The 22,189-nt window shown below is 51.4% G+C and overlaps 1 protein-coding gene and 1 non-coding gene across 2 annotated transcripts; both read left to right on the forward strand.

The window, feature by feature from the left end:
* The first annotated feature begins 15,149 nt into the window (after nt 1-15,149).
* Nucleotides 15,150-15,260, forward strand: LOC139000416 (U6 spliceosomal RNA). Its single transcript, XR_011469593.1, has one exon. It is a non-coding gene; the product is annotated as a U6 spliceosomal RNA (small nuclear RNA).
* Nucleotides 15,261-17,895: 2,635 nt separating this feature from the next.
* Nucleotides 17,896-20,412, forward strand: LOC138999488 (cone-rod homeobox protein). Its single transcript, XM_070401606.1, has 3 exons — nt 17,896-17,995; nt 18,636-18,787; nt 19,765-20,412. The coding sequence occupies exons 1-3, from the start codon at nt 17,896-17,898 to the stop codon at nt 20,410-20,412; spliced, it is 900 nt and encodes a 299-aa protein (XP_070257707.1).
* The last annotated feature ends 1,777 nt before the right edge of the window (nt 20,413-22,189 follow it).

Consider the following 22,189-nt stretch of genomic DNA (forward strand, 5'->3'; position numbering starts at 1 on the left):
TACCCAAAGCTATGCCAAATCTTTTTTAATAAAAATAAAACATTAAATGACAGAAACTGGGTATCTTCCCAATCGGTTATTATTAGCATGACCTTGCAGTATATAATTACATTATTCTCTTACTATGTGGTGTTTGACCATAAACAATATGTGGTATTTGTGGAGGCTTTTAGATCTTCGATAAATGGCACGCTGTATGATGCATTCATCAACTAACATTTGGATTCAGTGTTTTATATGTGGTTTTCACCCATGTTGCTTATATAACTGGTTTAATATTTAGTCTTGAGACATATTTTAGTGACCCCTTCTCCTGGGGATGAATCTGGGTTCCTTCCCTCCCAAGTCTTCCCTGTTTAAAACACTACTGTGGCCTAACATGTGCTCGCTCTATCCTGGGACACGTTCGACAATGAATGGGTAAAGGCAATGGGATCTCTACAGCAATGGAGGATTATCGAGCGTTGGAGAAAGAAATTCTGCGCATTGCGACAACATGGACGAAGCTGGAGGCCACTATGCTGAGTGAAATAAGCCAGGCGGAAGGACAAATAGTGCATGGTTTCACTTAGGTGAGGAATCTGAAAGCCAAACGCCTGGAAAGAGAGTAGAATGGTGGTTGCCAAGGGCTGGGGGAGGGAGAATGGGAGTCGCTGTTCAAAAGGTACAAAGTTCCAGTTATACAAGATGAAAACTTCTAGAACCGCTGCCGAAGCGTCCCCACACTGTACCCTTAGCTAACGATACCGTCTTGTGCATTTACAATTTGTTAAGATGGTGCATCTCACCATCTTAAGGGTTTTGTGCTCACAGAGAGTATTTTATTGGGCGATTGTACCGAAATTTACTTGGTTCATTACATCGTTCATGGGCATCTGGGAAGTTTCTAGTTTGGACTGATGATCCGTAATGCGCGTTTGAATGTGCCTTCTTGTGTGTCTCTTGGTGAACATTTCTGTTGGGTAGGCGCCCAGGACTGGAACTGCGGGTCCCTAAAGCCGTGTGTGCGTCAGGGTTTAGTCGGTGTTCCAAAGGGGCTGTTTCAACTTAAATTCCCACCTGCCGTGGATCCAGACGCTTGCCAAATTAGCATTTCCCAGCTGTTCGGCTTTAGCTTTGAGTGATGCCAGTGGAAACAAATACTAGGATAATGTCGCCCCCGTGTCTTTTCTCTGCTTTCCTCCCGCTTGAATGTGGAACAGCTCTCCCATCTCACCCGAGGTCTCCAGCTCTGGAGCAGTGGCGTATGGGTGCCCCCTGCTGGCCGGAAGGCATCACAACAGGTATGTGGACACCCAGTCTCTCCCAGTCCTACGGGTGCCCCTGAATGAACCTCATCTTTGATCTGACCCAACTGTGTCTCTTGCAAGTTGTTCACTGTGACAACGACTTAAAAACGGCATTAGTTTAGAGTTATTTCCCGTTAGGCCTTTTATTTAGAGGAATTTCAAGTACAGCATCAAACAATGCTTAAAAAAAGTTTTTTTACAAGCAAAATTATGGGCAGATACTGTATTCATTTACTATAAAAAAAAACAATGGTGACCATTTAAGAAATCTTTCTTTTTATAGCACTTGATATTTTAGGTGGAATAAGATACAGTGAGTTTGAATTTTCTTTTCACGAAATAAAGTCTAGGTCTGGTCTCAGTAATGACAGCGATATATTATCTGAGTCCATCGGCTCCTCAGCAGAAATTTGACCGGGAGTTGCACCTTAAAATCCCTTGGGAACTTTTTGTTATTAATCGTCGTCCGAGGATATTTTTTTCATTGATTTTTAAAGAGTGTAAGGAAGTGAGGGGCAAAGAGAGAGAAAATCTGTGTGAGAGACACATTGACTGGTTGCCTCCCACATCCACCCCAACTGGGGCAGGGAGTGGAACATGCAACCCAGGTACATGACCTTGACTGGGAATCCCACCTGCTTCCCTTCAGTGCTTGGCCAACGCTCTAACCACTAATCCACACCAGCCAGGGTCCCTTAGGAGCTTTAAACACCTTGGTGCCCAAATCCCACTCCCAGAGTCACTGCTTACCTGGCCTGGGGCATCAGAATGTTAAAACTCCAGGTGTCAGCCCTAGCTGGTTTGGCTCAGTGGATAGAGCATTGGCCTGTGGACTGAAGGGTAGCAGGTTTGATTCCAGTCAAAGGCACATGCCCAGGTTGTGGGCTCGATCCTCAGTAGGAGGTATGCAGGAGGCAGCAGGTCAATGATTCTCTCTCATCATTAATGTTTCTTTCTCTCTCTCCCTCTCCCTTCCTCTTTGAAATCAATAAAATCCTATATAATAAAAGGCTAATATGCAAATAGACTGAATGGCAGAACAACGGAATAACCAGTTGCTATGACGTGCACTGACCACAAAGGGGCATGTGTGGAACATGGCAGGCGTTGGCTGCGGTGGGATAGTGGAGCCTATGAGCGGGGGTGCCAGACCAAGGCGGGGCGCCTGTTGCTGCCATCAGGGCAAGCCTCTGGTGGTTACTGAAAATTATTTGCTCCCATGCACCACAGTCCCGCCCGGCGCTTGCACCTGCTGTCGGTGCTGGCCCCATTCGCTCTGTGCCATTAGTGGGTGTGAACAGTGGCTGCAGACCCTGATCGCCCATGAGGGTTTCTCCACCTCCCCCTGCTCCTGAGGGGTGATCAGGGCAGCTGCTGCTGCTCGCACCTGCTGACAGCACCAGCCCCAATCACTCCACGCCTTCAGTGGGTGCAAGCGGGGCCAGCGCTGTCAGCGCATGGGAGCGGCTGCTGGCAGACAGGGGACTGGCCAGGTGGGGGCTACCCACAGCCATGTGATTGATGGTGCAACAATTTATTTTCTTCTTCTTCTTCTTCTTCTTCTTCTTCTTCTTCTTCTTATTATTATTATTATTATTATTTGTGCTACAGGTACGCAAACAAAGGGAAATTCTTGCTCTGGCACTAACCTGGAAGACTCAGATATGGGGACGTTCCAAGACCTGCCTTCAGCAAGTCACCACCCTCCTCCATCCTGAGCTGAGGGGGCAGTCTGGATGCTTTCATGGGCGATGGTCAGGGCACAGCTGGGCTTGTGAGGAGAAGTGGGTGCAGTCTCCTAGGAGATGAGAGAATTCAGGAGGAGGTTTGAAGGGGTGCTGGTCCTGCTGGGGAAGAGCTGAAATGGAACTGAGAAGATGAAGAAGAGAGGGATCTGGTTTCACTTACTGGTAATCCAGCTGTTTTCTACTCAGCTGGTCAGGACTAAGCCAAACTCTATCTCCATTCGTTAAAATATTAATTCTGGTTCCATTCGCTGATGGTCCTTGGATGCTTGGAGGACCCCAGGGGCACCACCCGCCCTGCTCCCTGCCCAGGGTGTGGACCTGAATCTCATCTCCTGCCTCCTACCCCCATGGACTCCCCCACCTCAGCTTCCTCTCCTGAGGTAGATGGAAATTTCAATTTCTTCCTGCCCCTCCGACAGTATCCGGGTCTGAATGGAGTTGTGGTTTCAGTGGTTTTAGCGTCAGATAAACAGGAGAGGCCTTCATTACACCCTGGCGGTCTGTCTTCCCCTCCCCCACCCCAGCACTCCCCACTAGAGCCATTCACACGAGTGCCCTCCTCCCCCTTCCAAGCCCCCAAATCGGATCTAATTCTTTCTATTCTGGGGAGGCTGGCGGGGCCTAAGAGGATTGGAGCATTTGCTAAATGGGACCAGGACAGGGTCAGAGAACCAGCTGTGGGAGACGCAGGGGCCAGGATGGTTACTAGGGGATGGTAGAGGAAGCCAATGATGGAGAAGGGGTGAGCAGGGCTCCTACCCTACCGGGGTAGGGTGGGGGCTATCAGAGGGGGCAACACTCACAGGCTCTGCAGGAAACAAGGCAACCATGCACTTTATTAAATTTCCAACAATCAAGCCCCAAACAATGTTCAAAAAAGTTACAGAGTTTTAACAATTTGAGTCAGGTCCCTGGCTCAAAATTTAGAATCAACTGATAACAAAGTAATATGTCCACCAAATCCTATAAACAGGACAGATATTTTAAATACCATCCAAAATGTTAGACAATAAAAAAGTACTAGGGCCAGCACCGGTTTGGCTCAGTGGATAGAGCGTCGGCCTGCGGACTGAAGGGTCCCGGGTTCTGTTCCGGTCAAGGGCATGTACCTTGGTTGCAGGCACATCCCCAGTGGCGGGTGTGCGGGAGGCAGCTGATCGATATTTCTCTCTCATTGATGTTTCTAGCTCTCTGTTCCTCTCCCTTCCTCTCTGTGGAAAATCAATAAAATACATAAAAAAAAAAAGTACTAAAGCCGTAACCGGTTTGGCCCAGTGGATAGAGCGTCGGCCTGCGGACTGAAGGGTCCCAGGTTCGATTCTGGTCAAGGGCATGTGCCTTGGTTGCGGGCACATCCCCAGTAGGAAGCGTGCAGGAGGCAGCTGATCGATGTTTCGCTCTCATCGATGTTTCTAACTCTCTATCTCTCTCCCTTCCTCTCTGTAAAAAAAAAAAAAAAAAAAAAAAAAAAAGTACTAGAAATAAACCTTCAAAAATATGTACCTCAGGCCTCGATGATGAAAATAACACTTCACGAAGACTCCGTAAACAACCCCAGGAAGGAATATCCCACTTAGCTTGTAAAGCTCAGTAGTGTATAAAGATGTCAATTGCCGCCAGAAACGTTCATGGACTTAATGCAACTCAAATCCAATGGCCTACGAGGCCGGGCTGGGTCCTTTGGGAAGTCCAGGGGCAGCAGCACTACAGCAGAACATGCACCGGGAGCAGCAATTCCGCTCCGAGCCCTGAGAACCCACCGTGAGGTCATGTGCACCCTAAATAACACCGCGAGGATGCGGAGGCCGCACAGGGAACACAGCTATGCCACCTCCCCAAGTTGGATACATGGAGGTGTCTTAACGCTGCAGAAGAGTAACCGGCGGGAAGAACCAAGATGCCGGCATAGGTAAACACCTGTACTTGCTGCCTCCCACGACCACATCAAAACTACAACTAAAGCCCTAACCGGGTTCGCTCAGTGGATAGAGCGTCAGCCTGCGGACTGAAGGGTCCCAGGTTCGATTCCGGTCAAGGGCATGTACCTTGGTTGCGGGCACATCCCCAGTAGGGAGTGTGCAGGAGGCAGCTGATCGATGTTTCTCTCTCATCGATGTTTCTAACTCTCTATCCCTCTCCCTTCCTCTCTGTAAAAATCAATAAAATGTATATTTTTAAAAACAACACAAAAAAAGCTACATCTAAAATACAGAACAACTATCACCCAGAACCACAGGAAAGCGGGCTGAGTGGAAGTCCTACAACTAGGGAGGTGAAGAAAGCACACTGAGGCTGGCGGGAGGTGCAGAGGTGGAGAACGGGCTGGCCCGGCACCTGGGCGTGCCGCTTCTTTCATCAGGAGGGAGATGGCCTCGGTGGAGGCCGCCTGGAGGAGCCAGGAGTCCCAGCCCCACACCAGACCCCCAGCCCAGGGTCCCAGAGCTGGGGGAAGAAATCCCTATGGGCTGTAAGAACTACGGACTCTAAAAATCACTGCGGAGCCCTGACCGGTTTGGCTCAGTGGATAGAGCGTCGGCCTGTGGACTGAAGGGTCTCGGGTTCAATTCCAGTTAAGGGCATGTGCCTTGGTTGTGGGCACATCCCCAGTGGGGGGTGTGCAGGAGGCAGCTGATCGATGTTTCTCTCTCATCGATGTTTCTGACTCTCTGTCCCTCTCCCTTCCTCTCTGTAAAAAATCAATAAAATATATATTTTTTTAAAAAATCACTGCGGATTGGGACTGAGTGACACACAGGCTGCTGGAGACCCAGCTGCTCCTCCTAAAAGGCCGGCACCATGAGCTGAATTTACAAGCTCCCTCTTGCTCTGAGCGCCAGTGCCGGGTGAGGCACTCTGCACATAAGACTCTGTCCACAAGGCCTGGAGCTTCAATAGCACCTACTGGTGGGCCCACAGGGCACACCCTAGGGTCCTGGGACCCACCCTCCCTTGCCCGCTCCTGCGGGAGCCACAATCATTGATCAGTTCTTTGATTGACAGCTACTGCACCCAATCCCTGTCCTGGGGGCTGGGAGATCTCAGTGGCAAGACTGCCTTGGTCCCGGGCTCTAACTTAGGGGGACCCTGCATTGTGTCTGCGGGGGGTCCCCATCACAGTAAACGGTCTCTCCTGTAGACCAGTCAGTGCCCAGGGGTCATCCTCTCCCTTCCCGGTCCTGGGAGCCCCACCTCTCCCACCATCCAGCTGCCTCCTCCCAGGTCCCCAGCGCCCACTCCCACTTCTCCAGTCCATCCTCCACGTTTCTCCCCAGGTCCTGGAGGTGGGAGACTTCACACACGCTGGCCCTGACCGTGGTTTGGGGTTGGGCTGGTTTCCCTGTGCGGTGAAGAGGAGATGGGGTGCAGGTGGGCAGTTAGCCGATTTCCCTTGTGAATGAATGACCTGGGTCTGTTCTATGTGTCACTGGTCACCCAGTCCAGCCCCTCTGAACTGCACAGGCCTGTGTCTAAACATAGGGCTGGACCCCTTGCTTGTCCAGGGTCTGCTGGGGACTCAGGTCTAGAGACGGGACAACTGGCAATGCTCATCCCCAGAGGACTTTTATTAGAATCCACGGGAGAGACAATGGCCTGGGTGATCGAATACAAAAACCCCCCCAAAATATGAGATCTCCTTGCTGGATTCAGCTCACCGTCTGAACCCCCAAAAATATGAGATCTCCTTGCTGGGTCTCCCCTCACTGGACATGATTTCTGCTTCCTGGGAGCACATTCCTGGGACCTCATCTTCTTGTGCCAGGACCCTTGTGGGGTCAGGGGTCAGGGGTCAGGGTAAGCCTCACTGAGAAGGCTCACCATCCAGCAAGCTGGAAATGACCTGAAAGGTCAAAATCAAATAAAACATATAGATATTTTTCTTTATGTCTGGCTCTTCTTTTTGAACTGCTACTTAATGATCTGTAGTGGAAAATACCACAATCCATCAACTCTTATCATCTAGCAGGTTTACACACCTTATAAATGCTGGGAAGTGGGCCCTTGCCACGTGGCTCAGTTGGTTGGAGCAAACAGGTCTTTGCAGGCTCATGGGAGAAGGTGTCGGCTACTCTGTGTCACCTCCTCCTGGAACGTTGGCACTAATTGGCCCAGAGGCTCAGAGTGGCCCCAGGGTGGGAGGGTGTGGAGAGCTGGGTTTCAGAAGGTCTTTGCATGCACGTGGCCCTGAGGTCAATCACACTGAGGCCACGGTTAGCCTGGAGCAAGTTGCTTTCTTTTTCATCTAAACCCAGTGACTCAGAAAGAAATCTTGGTATTTAGCTTTGTTCTCCCCATTTTTTCCTCACCTCCCATGCCCAATCACCCAAAAATCCTGTCATCTCTTCTTTCAGAGAATGGTCCTGTTGGAATCTATAAAATGCAGCTGGGAGACATTTTAAAAGACCCAAGTCAATGATGAAATATAGCATGGTCATGGATGGGAAGACTCAATGTGTCTTCCTTGGTCAGGGCACATACAAGAATCAACCAATGGCCCTGGCCGGTTTGGCTCAGTGGGTAGAGCATTGGCCTGTGGACTTAAAGGTCCAGGGTTGGATTCTTGTCAAGGGCACATGCCTGGGTTGTGGGCTCGATCCCCAGTAGGGGGCGTGCAGGAGGCAGCTAATCAATGATTCCCTCTCATCATTGATGTTTCTATCTCTCTCTTCCTTTTCCTTCCTCTCTGAAATCAATAAAAATGTTTTTTTTTAAAGAATCAACCAATGAAGGCATAAATAAGTGGAACAACAAATCAATGTTTCTCTCTCTCTCAAATAAAATGTGTTGTTGTTGTTTTTAAATCTTTTTTTTTTTTAAAAAAATGCTAGGGAGGCAGTGGTGACCAGGAAAGCCATGTTCCCTGCCCTCAAGAATTTGGGAGTGTAGCAACATGTTTGGCCAATAGAGCTGCAAATGGAAGGACACGGTCACTGATGCTATTTTATGAGAATATACATTACAATAGAGGAAAGTTCATGGTGGCACTATTCACAACAGCCAAAAAGCAGACACAAACCAAAACCGCTGTCAACTGATGAAGGGCTAAACAAAACATCACGTATTCATACAATGGAATATTACTTAACCATAAAGAGGAATTAAGTACTGACCCTCGCTGCAGCATGGGCGAACCTTCAAACATTACTCAAAGTGAAAGAAGCAAGGCACAAAAGGTAATATATTGTGGAATTCCATGTATAGGAAATCCCCAGAATAGGCCAATCCAGAGTCAGAGGTAGATGGGTGGTTGCCAGGAATTGGGGGGAGGGGAAATTGGGAATAACTGGTTATATGTATGTGTGGAGTGTCGATCTGTGGTGACAAAAATGTTCTCAAATTGATTGTGGTGATAGATACACAACTCGGTGAATAAACTATAAAACATTAAACTGTGTACCTTTTTGTTATTGTTGTTAATTCTTACCCAAGGATATTTTTTCCATTGATTTTTAGAGTGAATGGAAGGGAGGGAGGGAGGGAGGGAGGGAGAGAAGCAGGAAGAGAGGGAGGGAGGGAAGGAGGGAGGAAGAAAAAACATTGATGTGAGGCACGCTCAACCACTGAACCACACTGGCTGGGCTTCCTATAGACTTTTGAATCAGCTTGTCAATTGCTATGAAAATATCCTTCTGAGATTTTGATTGGGATTGCAGTTAACCTAAAGATACGTTTGAGAGGGATGGCCATCTTAACAATCAATATTAATTCTTCCCATCCATGAACATGGTATATTTCACCATTGACGTGGGTCTTTTAAAATTTCTCCCGGCTGCATTTTGTAGATTCCAACAGGACCATTCTCTGAAAGAAGAGATGACAGGATTTATGAATGGATTGGATGCGGGAGGTGAGAAAAAAAAATGTGGAGAGCAAAGGTAAATGCCAAGATTTCCTTCTGAGTCACTGGGTTTAGATGAAAAAGAAAGCAATTTGTCCCAGGCTAACCACCACGGGTTTGGCCTTGGTATACTTGACCTCAGGGCCACGTGCATGCAAAGACCTTCTGAAACCCAGCTCTCCACACCCTCCCACCCTGACACTCTGAGCCTCTGGGCCAATTAGTGCCAACGTTCCAGGAGGAGGTGACACAGAGGAGCTGACACCTTCTCCCAGGAGCCTGCAAAGACCTGTTAGCTCTTTCCTCCCCTGCATGGCCATCTGCCCTTCCCTGCTCCGGTGGGCCAGGTGGGTCTGCTGTGGGAAGGACTCTTCCACCAAGTAGTCTCCTGACTGGCCTCTGTGGGTCCGGAAGCCCCTCTCTCCCTCCCGGTCCTCCTGGGCTCCTCAAGCTAATGAGACCTGCCCTGATTCCCCAGCCAGGCTGCTGGCCTTAATCTCTCCCAGCAGGGGGTTCGGGGGAGGCCAAGAAAGAAAGGGCCCCTGATGGTGAGACACAAGGTCCCAGCCACAAGACAGGATTACCATGACCTCATGCACGTATGTGTGGGCGAGCATGTGTGTGTGAACGTGCGTGTTTGGGTGTACGGGGAAGTAGAACAGACTCATGTGGGGGCCAGGAGCTCAGGGAGACATTCATATCTAAAGAGAGAGACAGAGAGGCAGACAGAGAGCAGAAAACAGAGGGCCATAGAGACAAGGACAATCAGAAGTGCAGAACGAGAGAGGTGCCTGGATAGGGAGAAAGAAATGAAGAGAGCCCGGCCGGTGTGGCTCAGTGGTTGAGTGCCGACCTATGAACCAGGAGGTCACAGTTCGATTCCTGGTCAGGGCTCATGCTTGGGTTGTGGGCTCAATCCCCAGTGTGGGACATGCAGGAGGCAGCTGATCAATTTCTCTCTCTCTCTCTCTCTCTCTCTTTCTCTCTCTCTCTCTTTTCCCTCCCTCCCTCCCTCCCTCCTCTCTGAAATCAATAAAAATAAAAAGAAATGAAGAGAAAGAGAACAAGAATCAGAGGAAGAAGCAGGGAAGAGAGAAAGAAACAGGAAGAGAGATTGGAGCTTAAGAGGTGGGAGAAAAAAGGATCGAGGTACTGAGGGTGGACTGGAGTTACAGGGAGAGGTGGACAGGCATAGAGAGACACAGAGGCTGAGGGAGACAGATACACAGATGCCAAAACCAAAACACAGACAGACGGAGTCACAGAGAGAAAAGTAGAAGGAGAGAAAGAGAACAAGAGAGACCAACACAGGAATGTAGGGTAAAACCGATAAAGATAAGGGACAGACACAGAAATGGAGAATGAGAGACAGGGACACACAGGCGAATTGGCAGAGGTATAATCTGAGGCCCAAAGAAAAGAGAAACTGAGGCACGGAGACCCCAAACAAAGACCACTGACATGGAGGGAAGGAGGGAGGGAGAGAGAGAACAAGCAAGTGTGAGGGGTTCATGTCTGGAGGTGAAGACACAGGAACGTCAGAGATGAGAGTGATGGGGGCTGAGGCCAAAAAGGGGAAACAGAGGCAGAACAAGAGAGCGATGGAGCAGAGCAGAGCTGAATTCATCGGCAGACAGACTGCTGGGAGAGAAGGGGTCACCCAGGAGAGGGCCCCAGAAAGCCCTGCTTCCTCATTTTTCAAACAATCTCTCAGGAATCCCGGCATTTTCCTCCTCTTTCACCAATGAGTCCTAAGGAAGAACTTTCCTGAGAAATGGGGGCGCCTGGTCACAGGCAGGAGCTGCCCCCCCCCCCCCCCCTGCTTCCCTTCAGCCCTAATTGCCAAGATGTCATGGTGGGGAGAGGAGGGGATTAGGCAGATGGGTGCCCCTCCCCCTCCCAGCCAATGTCACCTCCCGGGGCCCAGTCCCCCACCCGGGCCAGGATTACCCTCCGAGATCCAGGCCACATGGCAAATGACATCACTGGCAGCCGGGGCTTAAATTCTCCCCATGTGAGGGGATCCGTCTCCTTCAGCCTCTGCCATCTCACAGTTGTCCTGGACGTGGGCCCTGTCCCCCCGTCCTGACGGTGAGTGTCTGCGGGAGCACCGGAGGGGACGGGGACGGGCGTGAGAGAGGGGACAGGCGCGGGCAGAAGTCGGGCTCATTGTATTCCAGACTGTTTCCGTGTCTGATGGCAGAATCCCACGTGGAACAGAGGTTCCACCGGATGGTGGGGGACCCCCGCTGGGTTGTGACTGCAGCAGGGGAGAATGAGGGTGGATGGGGCAGGGGTGGGGGCATGGCTTGGGGACACTGGAGGAGTCAGGGGCAATGACACCACCGAGCTCTCTCGGTTCCCAGGGCTGGGGCCTCTCGCCCGCTTGACAGCACCCAGCACACCTCCCTGTGGTATTTTCTTAAAAACTCCTCACTGCTTGAAACTTCCTTATCCTTTGTGCTTTTGTCCACGGAACCTGGGTTCCCTCCCATGCCCGGCATGTGCTGGAGATGCCCAAGTATTTGTTGAATAGATGGATGAGTGACAAGTAGAATTGAGGCCACACACAGAGGGCCAAGGTTTCGGGGCTACAGGAGGGAGGGAGGGAAGGGAGACTGAGAGAATGAATGCCCAAGGGGCCTGGGTAGGGGACGATTTGGGGGTCACAGTGCTGGTGAACTGATTACCTGGGGACCTCACTGCGCCCAGAGGCTCTGGCTTTCCCAGGTCCCCTCTCGGGTGGTGGCACATGCGCCTCCAGTCCTGGTCCCACGGATGGAGGAGCTCACAGGCCACGGAGATCTGAAGAAGGAGGACCTGGAATGAGGCTGAGCTGGGGGAGTCCTGCCGAGGCTGACGTGGAGCTCTTGGGTCTGGGCGGGAAGCCTGCCCTTTCTCGCTGTGCAGCCCTGGGCCCTTCACGTGCCCTCTCTGGGCCTCTGGCAGATGAGCCATGGCCAGCCCGTGTCACTGGCCTCATCCTGCTTTGGGAGAATCCCGGGTAGATTTGAAGGTCAAGGGCAAGGCTCTGGCGCCTGAGCTCTCTGGGTTCTGTTCCCGGCTGTGCCAGACACGCCTTGTGTGACCTTGAGAACGGGCAGAACCACACTCAGCCTCAGTTCTCTCGTTGGAGAATTGGACGTCCGAGCTCCGTGGGGTGGTGGTGTGTCCTAAGAGGCCGCGTAGCTTGGTGATCAGGAGGGCGCAGGCTCAGGGGACAGGCACTGGCTCTGCCCTGGCTCTGCCACCGGTGCGAGACGGGACTGGGACTCGCCTTTAAGCCTGTTTCTCCCTCTGCGACGTGGGATGATAACGAAGTTTTCACTGGATTATTGTTCCCAAGGTCTTGTTCTGAGGCCCTGGCTGCAGTGTCCGAGCAGTTGGGCACCCCAACTGGAGGTCGCCTGGTTGTGGCTGCCGGACCTGGCGGGGGGGCCTTCCTCCCCACCCCCAGCCTCAGTTTCCCCACCTGTAGAATGGGATGATATCCGTGAGTCCCCACAAGGTGGGTGTGAGCCTCCAGGCTGCACCTGTCAGAGCACCTGCCCAGGTAGGAGCCTGGACCCAGTGGCTGGTGGACCCCAGGAGCCCCGAGCACCTGCAGGTGGGTCCCCAGGGCAGGGACAACGGTCTCCCTCTTCCTACTCTTTGGGATCCTGAAACATCGTGGCCTTGAAGGTCACCCGGCAGGCTGGTCACAGGGCTGCTGCCTGGCTGGTGTAAGTTCTAACAAAAGGCGAATGCTGGTGTCTGAGCTCCTTCAGGCCAGACACAGGCTCCGGCCGGGTGGCCGCCGAGGGAAGCAGCCCCGACATCCTGAGAGCATCGGCTGCCTCACTGCCAAACCCAGAGTCTTCAATGAGTGTCCACTACTATTTTTGTTGTTATTATTATTTTGAATATTTTATGTATTGACTAGAGAGAGAAGAAGGGAGAGAGAAAGAGAGAGGAACATGGATTTTGTTAATATATATATATATATATATATAGAGAGAGAGAGAGAGAGAGAGAGAGAGAGATTGATTTCAGAGAAGGAAGAGAGAGAGAGAGAGATAGAAACATCAATGCTGAGAGAGAATCATTGATTGGCTGCCTCCTGCACGCCCCCCCCCCGCATTGGAGATCGAGCCCGAAACCCAGGCATGTGCCCTTGATGGGAATTGAACCGTGACCTCTTGGTTCATAGGTCCATGATCAGCCACTGAACCACGCCGGCTGGGTAGTTCCACTTAGTTATGCATTCGTTGGCTGATTCTTGTATGTGCCCTGACCAGGATTCGAAGCCACAACTTGGCGTATCAGGGCGGCACTCTAACCACTGAACTACCGGGCCAGGGCTTGTTGTTATTATTCTTGGCTCAAATCCTGTCCGCTGTCTGAGGAGTGGGCAAACCCTATGTCCCGGAGGTCATTATCATTATCAGATGCTTGATGGGGAGCGAGGCTCACATTCCCTACCCACAGGATGGAATCCCAGGCTTTCCGGAAGGCCAGCCGCTGGCACGATAGCCCGGCAAGGATTCCAGGGCGAAGACGCTAGAAGTAGTTGCTCTTGTTCTGGGCCCAGCAAATTGTCCGGAGCTGGACACGTTCATGATTCTCCATGTTTCCACTCTCTCCGGAGGTTCCGATGGAACATCATCGCTCCCTGGAGAAGAGAGAGAGGACACAGGGAAGCCAGGGGCAGGGGTGGTGGGGGAGGGAGGGGACTGGGAGAACAGGGCCGTCAGGAATTCTCCAGGAATCCCAGGGCCCCACACATAGCCTGGGCGAGTCCCGGCACCTGAGCCTGCAGATGTTCTCATCTGTAAAATGGGGAGTTCCTAGTTATACAGGTTCTACCTTGATGGGTTGTGCTGAGGAGTTGGTGGCATCTCCAAGGAGAAGGCTTGGGTGTGAGTGATCTGTGGCTGTGTAACAAGCTACCCCAAGCCTTGAAGCTTAAGACGGTAAAGGTTTATGATGTCCCACAGATTCTGAGGGACAGGAGTCCAGGAGCAGTGGGGCTGCCTGGTTCTGGCTCGGGTGACTCAGGCCGCCGTGTTCAGAGTCCCACCAGGGCTGCGTGTTTGAGGGCTTGACTGGGGGCTCGTTCCCATGGCTGTTGGCAGGAGGCCTCGGTTCCTGGCTGCTCAGACCTCCCTACAGGTGGCTTGAGCGCCCTCCGGGGAAGGAGACAGTTGCGAAGTCTCACTGTCATTTCTGACAGCCTGTTACTTGCACACATCAGCCCTGCTCAGTGGGAAGGACAGTTCAAGGGCGTGAAGACCAATCATCATTGGGTGAAGATGATTGGGTGCTGCTAGGACACCAATAGATCCTTATGACTTAACTAGAGGCTCAGTGCACAAAAGTTCATGCACTCAGGGTGTGTCCCTCAGCCCAGCCTGGACCCTCTCGCAGTCCGGGACCCCTCGGGGGATGTCCACCTGCTGGTTTAGGCCCACTCCCCGGGGGATCTTTAGTCGGACATCCTTAGCGCTGCTGCGCAGGTGGGAGAGGCTCCTGCCACGGCTGCTGCGCTTTCAGCCATCAGCCTGGCTTGTGGCTGAACGGAGCTCCCCCTGTGGGAGTGCACTGACCACCAGGGGGCAGCTTTTGCGTTGAGCGTCTGCCCCCTGGTGGTCAGTGCACGTCATAGCAACCAGTTGTTCCTGGTCATTCTGCTGTTAGGGTCAATTTGCATATTACCCTTTTATTATATAGGATGTTACTGTTTCTGCTGTTACTATTACCAGCACTGAGCCCCTCTCCCCCAGGACCTTCCTATCAGGTTCTACGTAACCTTAGTCCATGTTCCCTCTTGATTGCTCCTTATAGTCACGCTGCACACCTTGTTTCTCCTCCAACAAGAAAGAGAACCGATCCCAGCCTCCAGGCCTTTGCGCCTGCTGTTCCCTCTGCCTGGAACAGCGTGGGCCCTGAGATCTGGCCATGGCTGGCATGGAGTCCTTCCCTTGGCAGCTCCAAGGTCACCCCCTTACGGAGAGGTCTTCCCTGATCTGAATTAGATGCCTCACCCTCACCCACAGCCGCCATTATGATATCACCCCTGATTAGTTTTCCTCGGAGTTCTTGAAACTCTCTGAAAGCGTTTTGATTTTCTGAGGGGAAAAAAAAATCAAATCTACTTCCTTGTTCACTGCCCGTTTATCTGACTGGAACCTGGAAGTTCACTCCCATGAGAACAGAGAGGCTGTGTGTCTTGTTTCTTGTTGCACCCCTCATTCTCAGAGCCGGGTGAATGCACTTGCTTTTCCAATATTTATTGGCGTGCTCGCTCTGCTTCGGCAGCACATATACTAACATTGGAACGATACAGAGGTCAGCATGGCCCCTGCGCAAGGATGAGACTCGCAAATTCGTAAAGCGTTCCATATTTAAAATGTGTATATTTATCGGGGGTGCTGGGAACACAGCAGGGACAGAAATATATCTCGTCCTTGCACTCGGGTAGTTGACAGAGTTGGGGGAGACAGATGGGTAGACAAATGTCTGTGTGTTCTACTTAATACGTGCAAAGTTCTGAGGAGCAGGAGAGAAATGGGCCCGTGTGTGTGTGTGTGTGTGTGTGTGTGTGTGTGAGAGAGAGAGAGAGAGAGAGAGAGAGAGAGAGGGTAACATCCAGCTGAAGGTGTCAGGTGGCCCCTTCCTAAGAGGTTATGCTTGAGCTGAAATGAGAGCAGGAGGGGTTCGCTACTGAGGGGACTTTGAACTGGGGACTGGCATTCCTGGTTCAGGGAACAGCACGTGCTGTCCCTGGGAAGTTGCGAGGTAAACTTAACAAGGGCATTAAAGGCCTATGGAAAGGTTCTCATGGTTTTTTCCTTTATTTGCTTTTGTTGTTTTGTTTTTTTTAAGTTTATGGTTGCTTTTGTTTTTGAAAAGGTTACATGTATATATTGGCTAAAAAGTTATCCAGTCCTGGCTGGTGGCTCAGTGGGTTGGAGCATCGTCCTGTACACGGAAAGGTTGCAGGTTTGATTCCTGGTCAGAGCACACACCTAAGTTGTGGGTTCGATTCCTGGTCAGGGGCATATGGGAGGCAACCAATGGATGTTTCTCTTTCACATTTCTCTCTCTCTCTCTCTCTCTCTCTCTCTCTCTCTCTTCCTCTCTGTCTCAAATCAATAAACATATGTTTGACTAAGGATTTAAAAAATCACAAATGATATGCTGTACACCTGAAACTAATATATTGAATGTCAACTGTAGTTCAAATTTTTTCCCAAAAAAAGAACATTTTTTTCAAGTTTTTTAAAATATAATAAAACTAGAGGTCCAGTGCATGAATTCATGCACCAGTGGGGTCCCTCAGCCTGGCCTGTGGGATCTGGCCACAACCGGCTCTCTGACATCCCCTGAGGGGTCCCGGATTGTGAGAGGGCGCAGTCCAGGCTGAGGGACCCCACCAGTGCACAATTGGGGCTGAGGAGGGACTGTGGGAGGGCTCCAGGGTGTGTCCAGCCCATCTCGCTCAGTCCCGATCAGCCGTACCCCAGGAGCAAGCTAACCTACTGGTCAGAGTATCTGCCCCCTGGTGGTCAGTGCACATCATAGTGAGCAGTTGAGCAACCTTAGCATATCATTAGCATATTATGCTTTGATTGGTTGAATGGACGACCGGATACTTAACATATTAGGCTTTTATTATATAGGATAATAAAATCACAAATGGTAGCATGTTATACGTACTGCTCAGAACCATATTTTTGAATATATATATTGTATATGTATATCTTATGTAATTTACATTATATTTAATATGGTAGTATATGTTCTCTAAAATATACACACACTCATCCCTATTTTCAAATTGTAATTTAAAAATATTTCAAAATCTTTCAGACACATATGTAATAAACACAGGTGAAAGGTTTATTTAAGTCATTAGGGACCAACTATTTCTGAGGTGAATTCAAGGAACAGAGGTAAACATAGTTATGCATCCACCTAACCATTCGATACATACAATTGCACATACATACACTCATACAAACACATACATACCCATCCCTACATCCATCTATCTCACCTCATACACACACAGATATATTCACCCACCCAATACATGCCTAAGACGTGGGCGTGGAAGAGCAATACCTGGTGCTTTAATGTGGCCTTCCCTCAGGGTGACACGCAGCTGGTCTGGGAATCTTTGGGTTGATTCTGGGCGCCCCACATCTCCAGAAACCTGTGTCCCACGCGACCGGGACAGCTGGCCACCTGGTCTCCCTGGTTTGCGTGAGGCTGGACATCTTTTCCGGGGTCCTAGAAGGAAAGGTTTTGGTGAGGGAGAGGGCAGGGTCAGACTTTTTAAAGGACAGAGTAGGAAGAAGAACTTTTATTTATGGTGTCTGTTCACAGCTTCAGCTCTGCCCTACACACAGTCTTGGTGACACTTTTTTTTTTAATTGGTTTTACCAGTATTTTTTGTTGTTAGTCCTCACCTGAGGACATTTTTCCCATTGACTTTTAGTGAGAATGAAAGAGAGAGAAACATTGATGTGAGAGAGAGACACATAGATTGGTTGCCTCCCACACACGCCTCAACCAGGGCTGGGGAGCAACCTACAACACTTGGGTGCATAGGACCAACGCTCTAACCACTTGGCACACCAGCCAGGACACCAGAATGTTTTAAAATTTATTTTAAATAGAGGAAAGGAGAGAGAGAGAGAGAAACGGATCGATTGCCTCCTGCACGTACCCCGAAACCTGGGGAATAGCCCAAAACCTGGGTATGTGCCCTGATCAGAAATGGAACCCCCCACCTTTCGGTGTACAAGATGGTGCTGCAACCAACCGAGCCACACCGGCCAGGGCTCAGTGAAGCTTTGGGACCCTTAGCAGCAGGTCATTTTTATAGAGGGGAAACTGAGGCACCGAGGCAAAGAGACTGAGGCAGGATTTGAAGCCAAGCCTTCCTGTCACCACAAGGTAGCAGGGGAGAGTTGGAGCCCCACCCACCCCTTCTCTTGCAGGCCCACTCACCTGGTCCCCAGTGTCCGCGAAGACCATGATGGCGTATATGAACCCGGGGCCTCACTATTCCGTCAGCGCCTTGGCCCTGAGCGGCCCCAGCGTGGATCTGATGCACCAGGCCGTGTCCTATCCGAGTGAGTGCAGCCCTTCTCCCCGCCACCCGGGCTGGCCCCCTCTTTTGGGGCCTCTGGGGTCCCTTGCCCTCAGGAAGACGATGGGCACCCACAGGGGTGACATCAGGCCCACACGTAAATGCAAACACTACTCCATGCGGCTTGGAGGGAAGCCTATGGACATTCCTAGGATGTAGGACGGTGGTTCCTTCTGGGGTCGGGGAGCGGGGAGCGATCTGGACCGGGGACCCGGCGGGATTCCAATCTGTTAGGGAAGTGAGCTCTCCATTTGGGGGCATTGTTTGTTAGCTGGGCTTTTTGCCCCATTAAATTGAACATTACGGACCGTGATGGGCGAGAAATGGTTGGATATCCACAGCGTTATGTCTTCGTGCCTAAGGAATTTTGGAACGGGGACAAAAAAATAAATCCATACACCTCCCTGCAAGGCTAAAGCCAGTTCTCCTCGGGGTGAGGCATGAGCCCCAATATGACAGGCAAAAGGGGGTCAGAGGGAGGCAGAGGGAGGTCTAGCAGGTCAGATGAACACCCAGAAAGGGCTTCTTGGGGTCCCACGCACCCTCAGGGCCTCACACCAGCTGAGGAAGAGAATGGGAGGCCCGGTCACCTGAGAGCTCCATTGCCCGCCCCCCTTCCCAAGGCGCCCCGAGAAAGCAGCGGCGGGAGCGGACCACCTTCACCCGGAGCCAGCTGGAGGAGCTGGAGGCCCTGTTTGCCAAGACCCAGTACCCAGATGTGTACGCCCGCGAGGAGGTGGCCCTGAAAATCAATCTGCCGGAGTCCAGGGTTCAGGTGGGATTTCTGTTCCCTGGGCCCCTCCCAGCCCTTCCTGGGGCCCAGAGTGAGGGGAGGAAGGAGAGGTCCCAGAGTGATCCCCACCGTCAGTCATAAAGGGGCCTAAAGTCCTCACCCCGTCACTGGCCTTGTCTCTCCCACTCCTACCCCTCCCACTCCCCTCCAGCCACTGGCCCCGGTTCCCCCTCTAACACGCCTGCAAGCACACGCTTGCCTCAGGACCTTTGCACTCTCTGTTCCCTCTCCCTGGAATGGCTACTCCCCATCACCTGTTCAAGATCTTCACCAGCCAATCAAGTCACTGTGTCAGTCAGTGAGACCTCTACCTACGGTCAGATTTAAAGTTGCAATTTTCCCCTCCCGCCAACTCTACTGCTCCCCCTTAGGCTGCTCAATTGGTTCTTCTATAGTATTTATCGCCTTCTAAAATACTATGCGATTTACTGGCTTACAGTTTATAACCTGTCTCTCTCAGCTAGAATGTCAGCTTCACTGATGTAGAAGACGGTTAGAGCATGTTTATCAACTGATTGAATGGATGAATATATACATGTGTGTTTGGATGATTGTATGCATGTGCACGTGACTGGATGGATATGTGTGCACAGTTATATGTATATCTGTGTGACTGTATGTATGCATTGGATGGATGGATGTATTTATGTGCATATGAATGACTGGATGGGTGCGCAGATGTGTGTTTGTATGAACGTATATATGTACAGTTGTATGTATGAATGGTTGGATGGTTGGGTGGTTGGAAGGATGGATGGATGGATGGATGGATGGATGGATGGATGGATGGAGTGGTCCATATCTGACTGCAAAGTGAAGAGGTAGGACTCTGGCGTGTCTCACCAATGAGCAGCATCATTTCTGAGCACCATGAGGGCCTCCTCCCCACTCACCCCCCCCCACCGCACTCTTCTTACTCCCCCTCTCCCCCCGCCCCGTGCTCTCTTCTTACCCCCCAGGTTTGGTTCAAGAACCGCAGGGCGAAGTGCAGACAGCAGCGGCAGCAGCAGAAACAGCAGCAGCAGCCCCCAGGGGCGCAAGCCAAGGCTCGTCCTGCCAAGAGGAAGGCGGGCACATCCCCAAGGCCCTCCACTGATGTCTGTCCTGACCCCCTGGGCATCTCAGATTCCTACAGCCCCCCTCTGCCTGGCCCCTCAGGCTCCCCCACCACGGGAGTGGCCACTGTGTCCATTTGGAGTCCAGCCTCAGAGTCCCCTTTGCCCGAGGCCCAGAGGGCTGGGCTAGTGGCCTCGGGGTCTTCTCTGACCTCAGCACCCTACGCCATGACCTACGCCCCAGCCTCCGCTTTCTGCTCTTCCCCCTCAGCCTATGGGTCTCCCAGCTCCTTCTTCAGTGGCCTGGATCCCTATCTTTCTCCCATGGTGCCCCAGTTGGGGGGCCCGGCTCTCAGCCCCCTTTCCGGCCCCTCCATGGGCTCCTCCCTGGCCCAGTCACCCACCTCCCTGTCAGGCCAGAGCTATGGCGCCTACAGCCCCATGGACAGCTTGGAATTCAAGGACCCTACAGGCACCTGGAAATTTGCCTACAACCCCATGGATCCTCTGGACTACAAAGATCAGAGTGCCTGGAAGTTTCAGATCTTATAGAAGCGACTTCTCCACCTCTTGTTTAAGTCTCCTCCCTGAAGCTTAGGTACTTGGACGGCAGCTCTGAGAAAGCAGCAGGAGCCAGCCATCCTGCCAAAGGCTGTGGCCACTTTGACTCCCTGAGCACCTTAACACAATACAGTCCACCCCTTTCCTCCCTGGGAGAGGGGCTCCTTCAGCAGGGCTCAGTAACTCTCTCAACCCAGCACCACCTCACACCGATTCTAACTGGCATTTTCAAACATGAGCCCCAGACTCCAGAAACTGGCACTGAGAACTGGCCCCGAGATGACACGAAACCAAACTCACAGTTGATCTGGGGGTAATGTTTAGGTTGCAATCGAGATGCCCTTGAACAAACCAGTGGGGAGGTTTGATTCCCTAACTTTCCATTTTAAACTCTTCTTTAGCACCTGGCTGGCGATCCTTCTAGAACTTGCAAAGATAGACTTTAAGAGGCCCCATCGTGGAACCTTAGGCCATGTATTTGTCTATGATAACCCACTTTACAAATGACAGTTACATGGTGGGTACAGGGGCCTGTCTGCTATGTATCTAGTATCTATTTCTTAGTTTCTTCTTAAAGATACTTCATCGTTCGGTCATTCATTCATTTGGACATTGGGAATGGACACACTTGGTAGGAGAATGGAAGGCAAGCTGCCTGCTCCATGTCTACTAGTATATTTTTTCCTTTTGGTTTAGGGTTGTCTAAAGGTGAAGTTCACCCAAACATGGGAGGAACTGGGGTAGTTTCAAGGGGTGGACCAGCCCTAATTGTGGGGATTTCATAGAGAAAAAGAGGTGGACAGGCTTCCCGACCTATAAATACACAAAAGTAGGGGTGGGGTGAGAACCGGATTTGGAGGAATGCCCACATTTAAAATAGACAATTCCTCTTTTAGACTGTTCGCTTGCAGTTTCGACTGTGGGACTGGACAACAGTGCTTGGCCTGAGGATGTTTCCCCTGGGGCAACGCCATATTTCTTTCAACATAATTCGACCCACAGCAAAGAGAAGAGCACCGTGAGAATTTTAGGGAAGAGTCGGGCATTTTGACACTCTTGGAAGTTTGGTGCTCTGGCCTCTTCCTCCTCATCTGACTTCTTTCATTTCGAGCTCAGGGGAGGCAGGAGCCAGGAGCCTTTCACTCGTGGGTTTCGCCAGGTACGCGGTGAAAGAGAGTGGGGTGGGAGGCCGTGGTACGCTGGGAGATGGCGGACAACTTGCTCTCCAGGAAGAGGAAGAGCCCTGATTGGTAGCGTTTGCCAATTTCTGTGGTGTAAATCCTCCCGCTATGGCTGAGTTCAAGGCACGAATCTGAGGTCACTGAACTCAGGGCTGGGAAGAGATGTGTGTAATCTGTGCTCATGACCCGGTAGGAACTGGCTCCAGGCCCCCAGAGCAGGAAGAGGGATCAGGAGGAAGCCAAGGTGTGAAGAGAGGCTGGGAGGCATCAGATGGTTTTCCTGGGTACAGGCCAAGAGAGGTCCCTAAGCCTGAACCCCCGAGGGGCACAGTGTGATCACTAGAGCCCACGGAAATGTTTTACTCAACACAACACTTGGTCACCTCTGTGGGGCTGGGCGCTGCTGGGCTCTGGGACATGAAGCCCGGGAGAGGCTCAGGATCCAGAGTGGGACCCTGATAAGCAGAGGAGGATGGCACATGTTGGGGTGCAGGATGGGGGATCCAGACAAAATTCACAGCGGAGGGACTGGCAGAGGCGACATTGTGCTCTGGATCGGTGCCCAAGTGGGGACCAGAACGCAGTGT

The sequence above is a fragment of the Myotis yumanensis genome, unplaced genomic scaffold, assembly GCF_028538775.1.
Source record: "Myotis yumanensis isolate MYYU_CA2020_CCGP unplaced genomic scaffold, mMyoYum1.0.hap1 SCAF_23, whole genome shotgun sequence".
NCBI lineage: Eukaryota > Metazoa > Chordata > Mammalia > Chiroptera > Vespertilionidae > Myotis > Myotis yumanensis.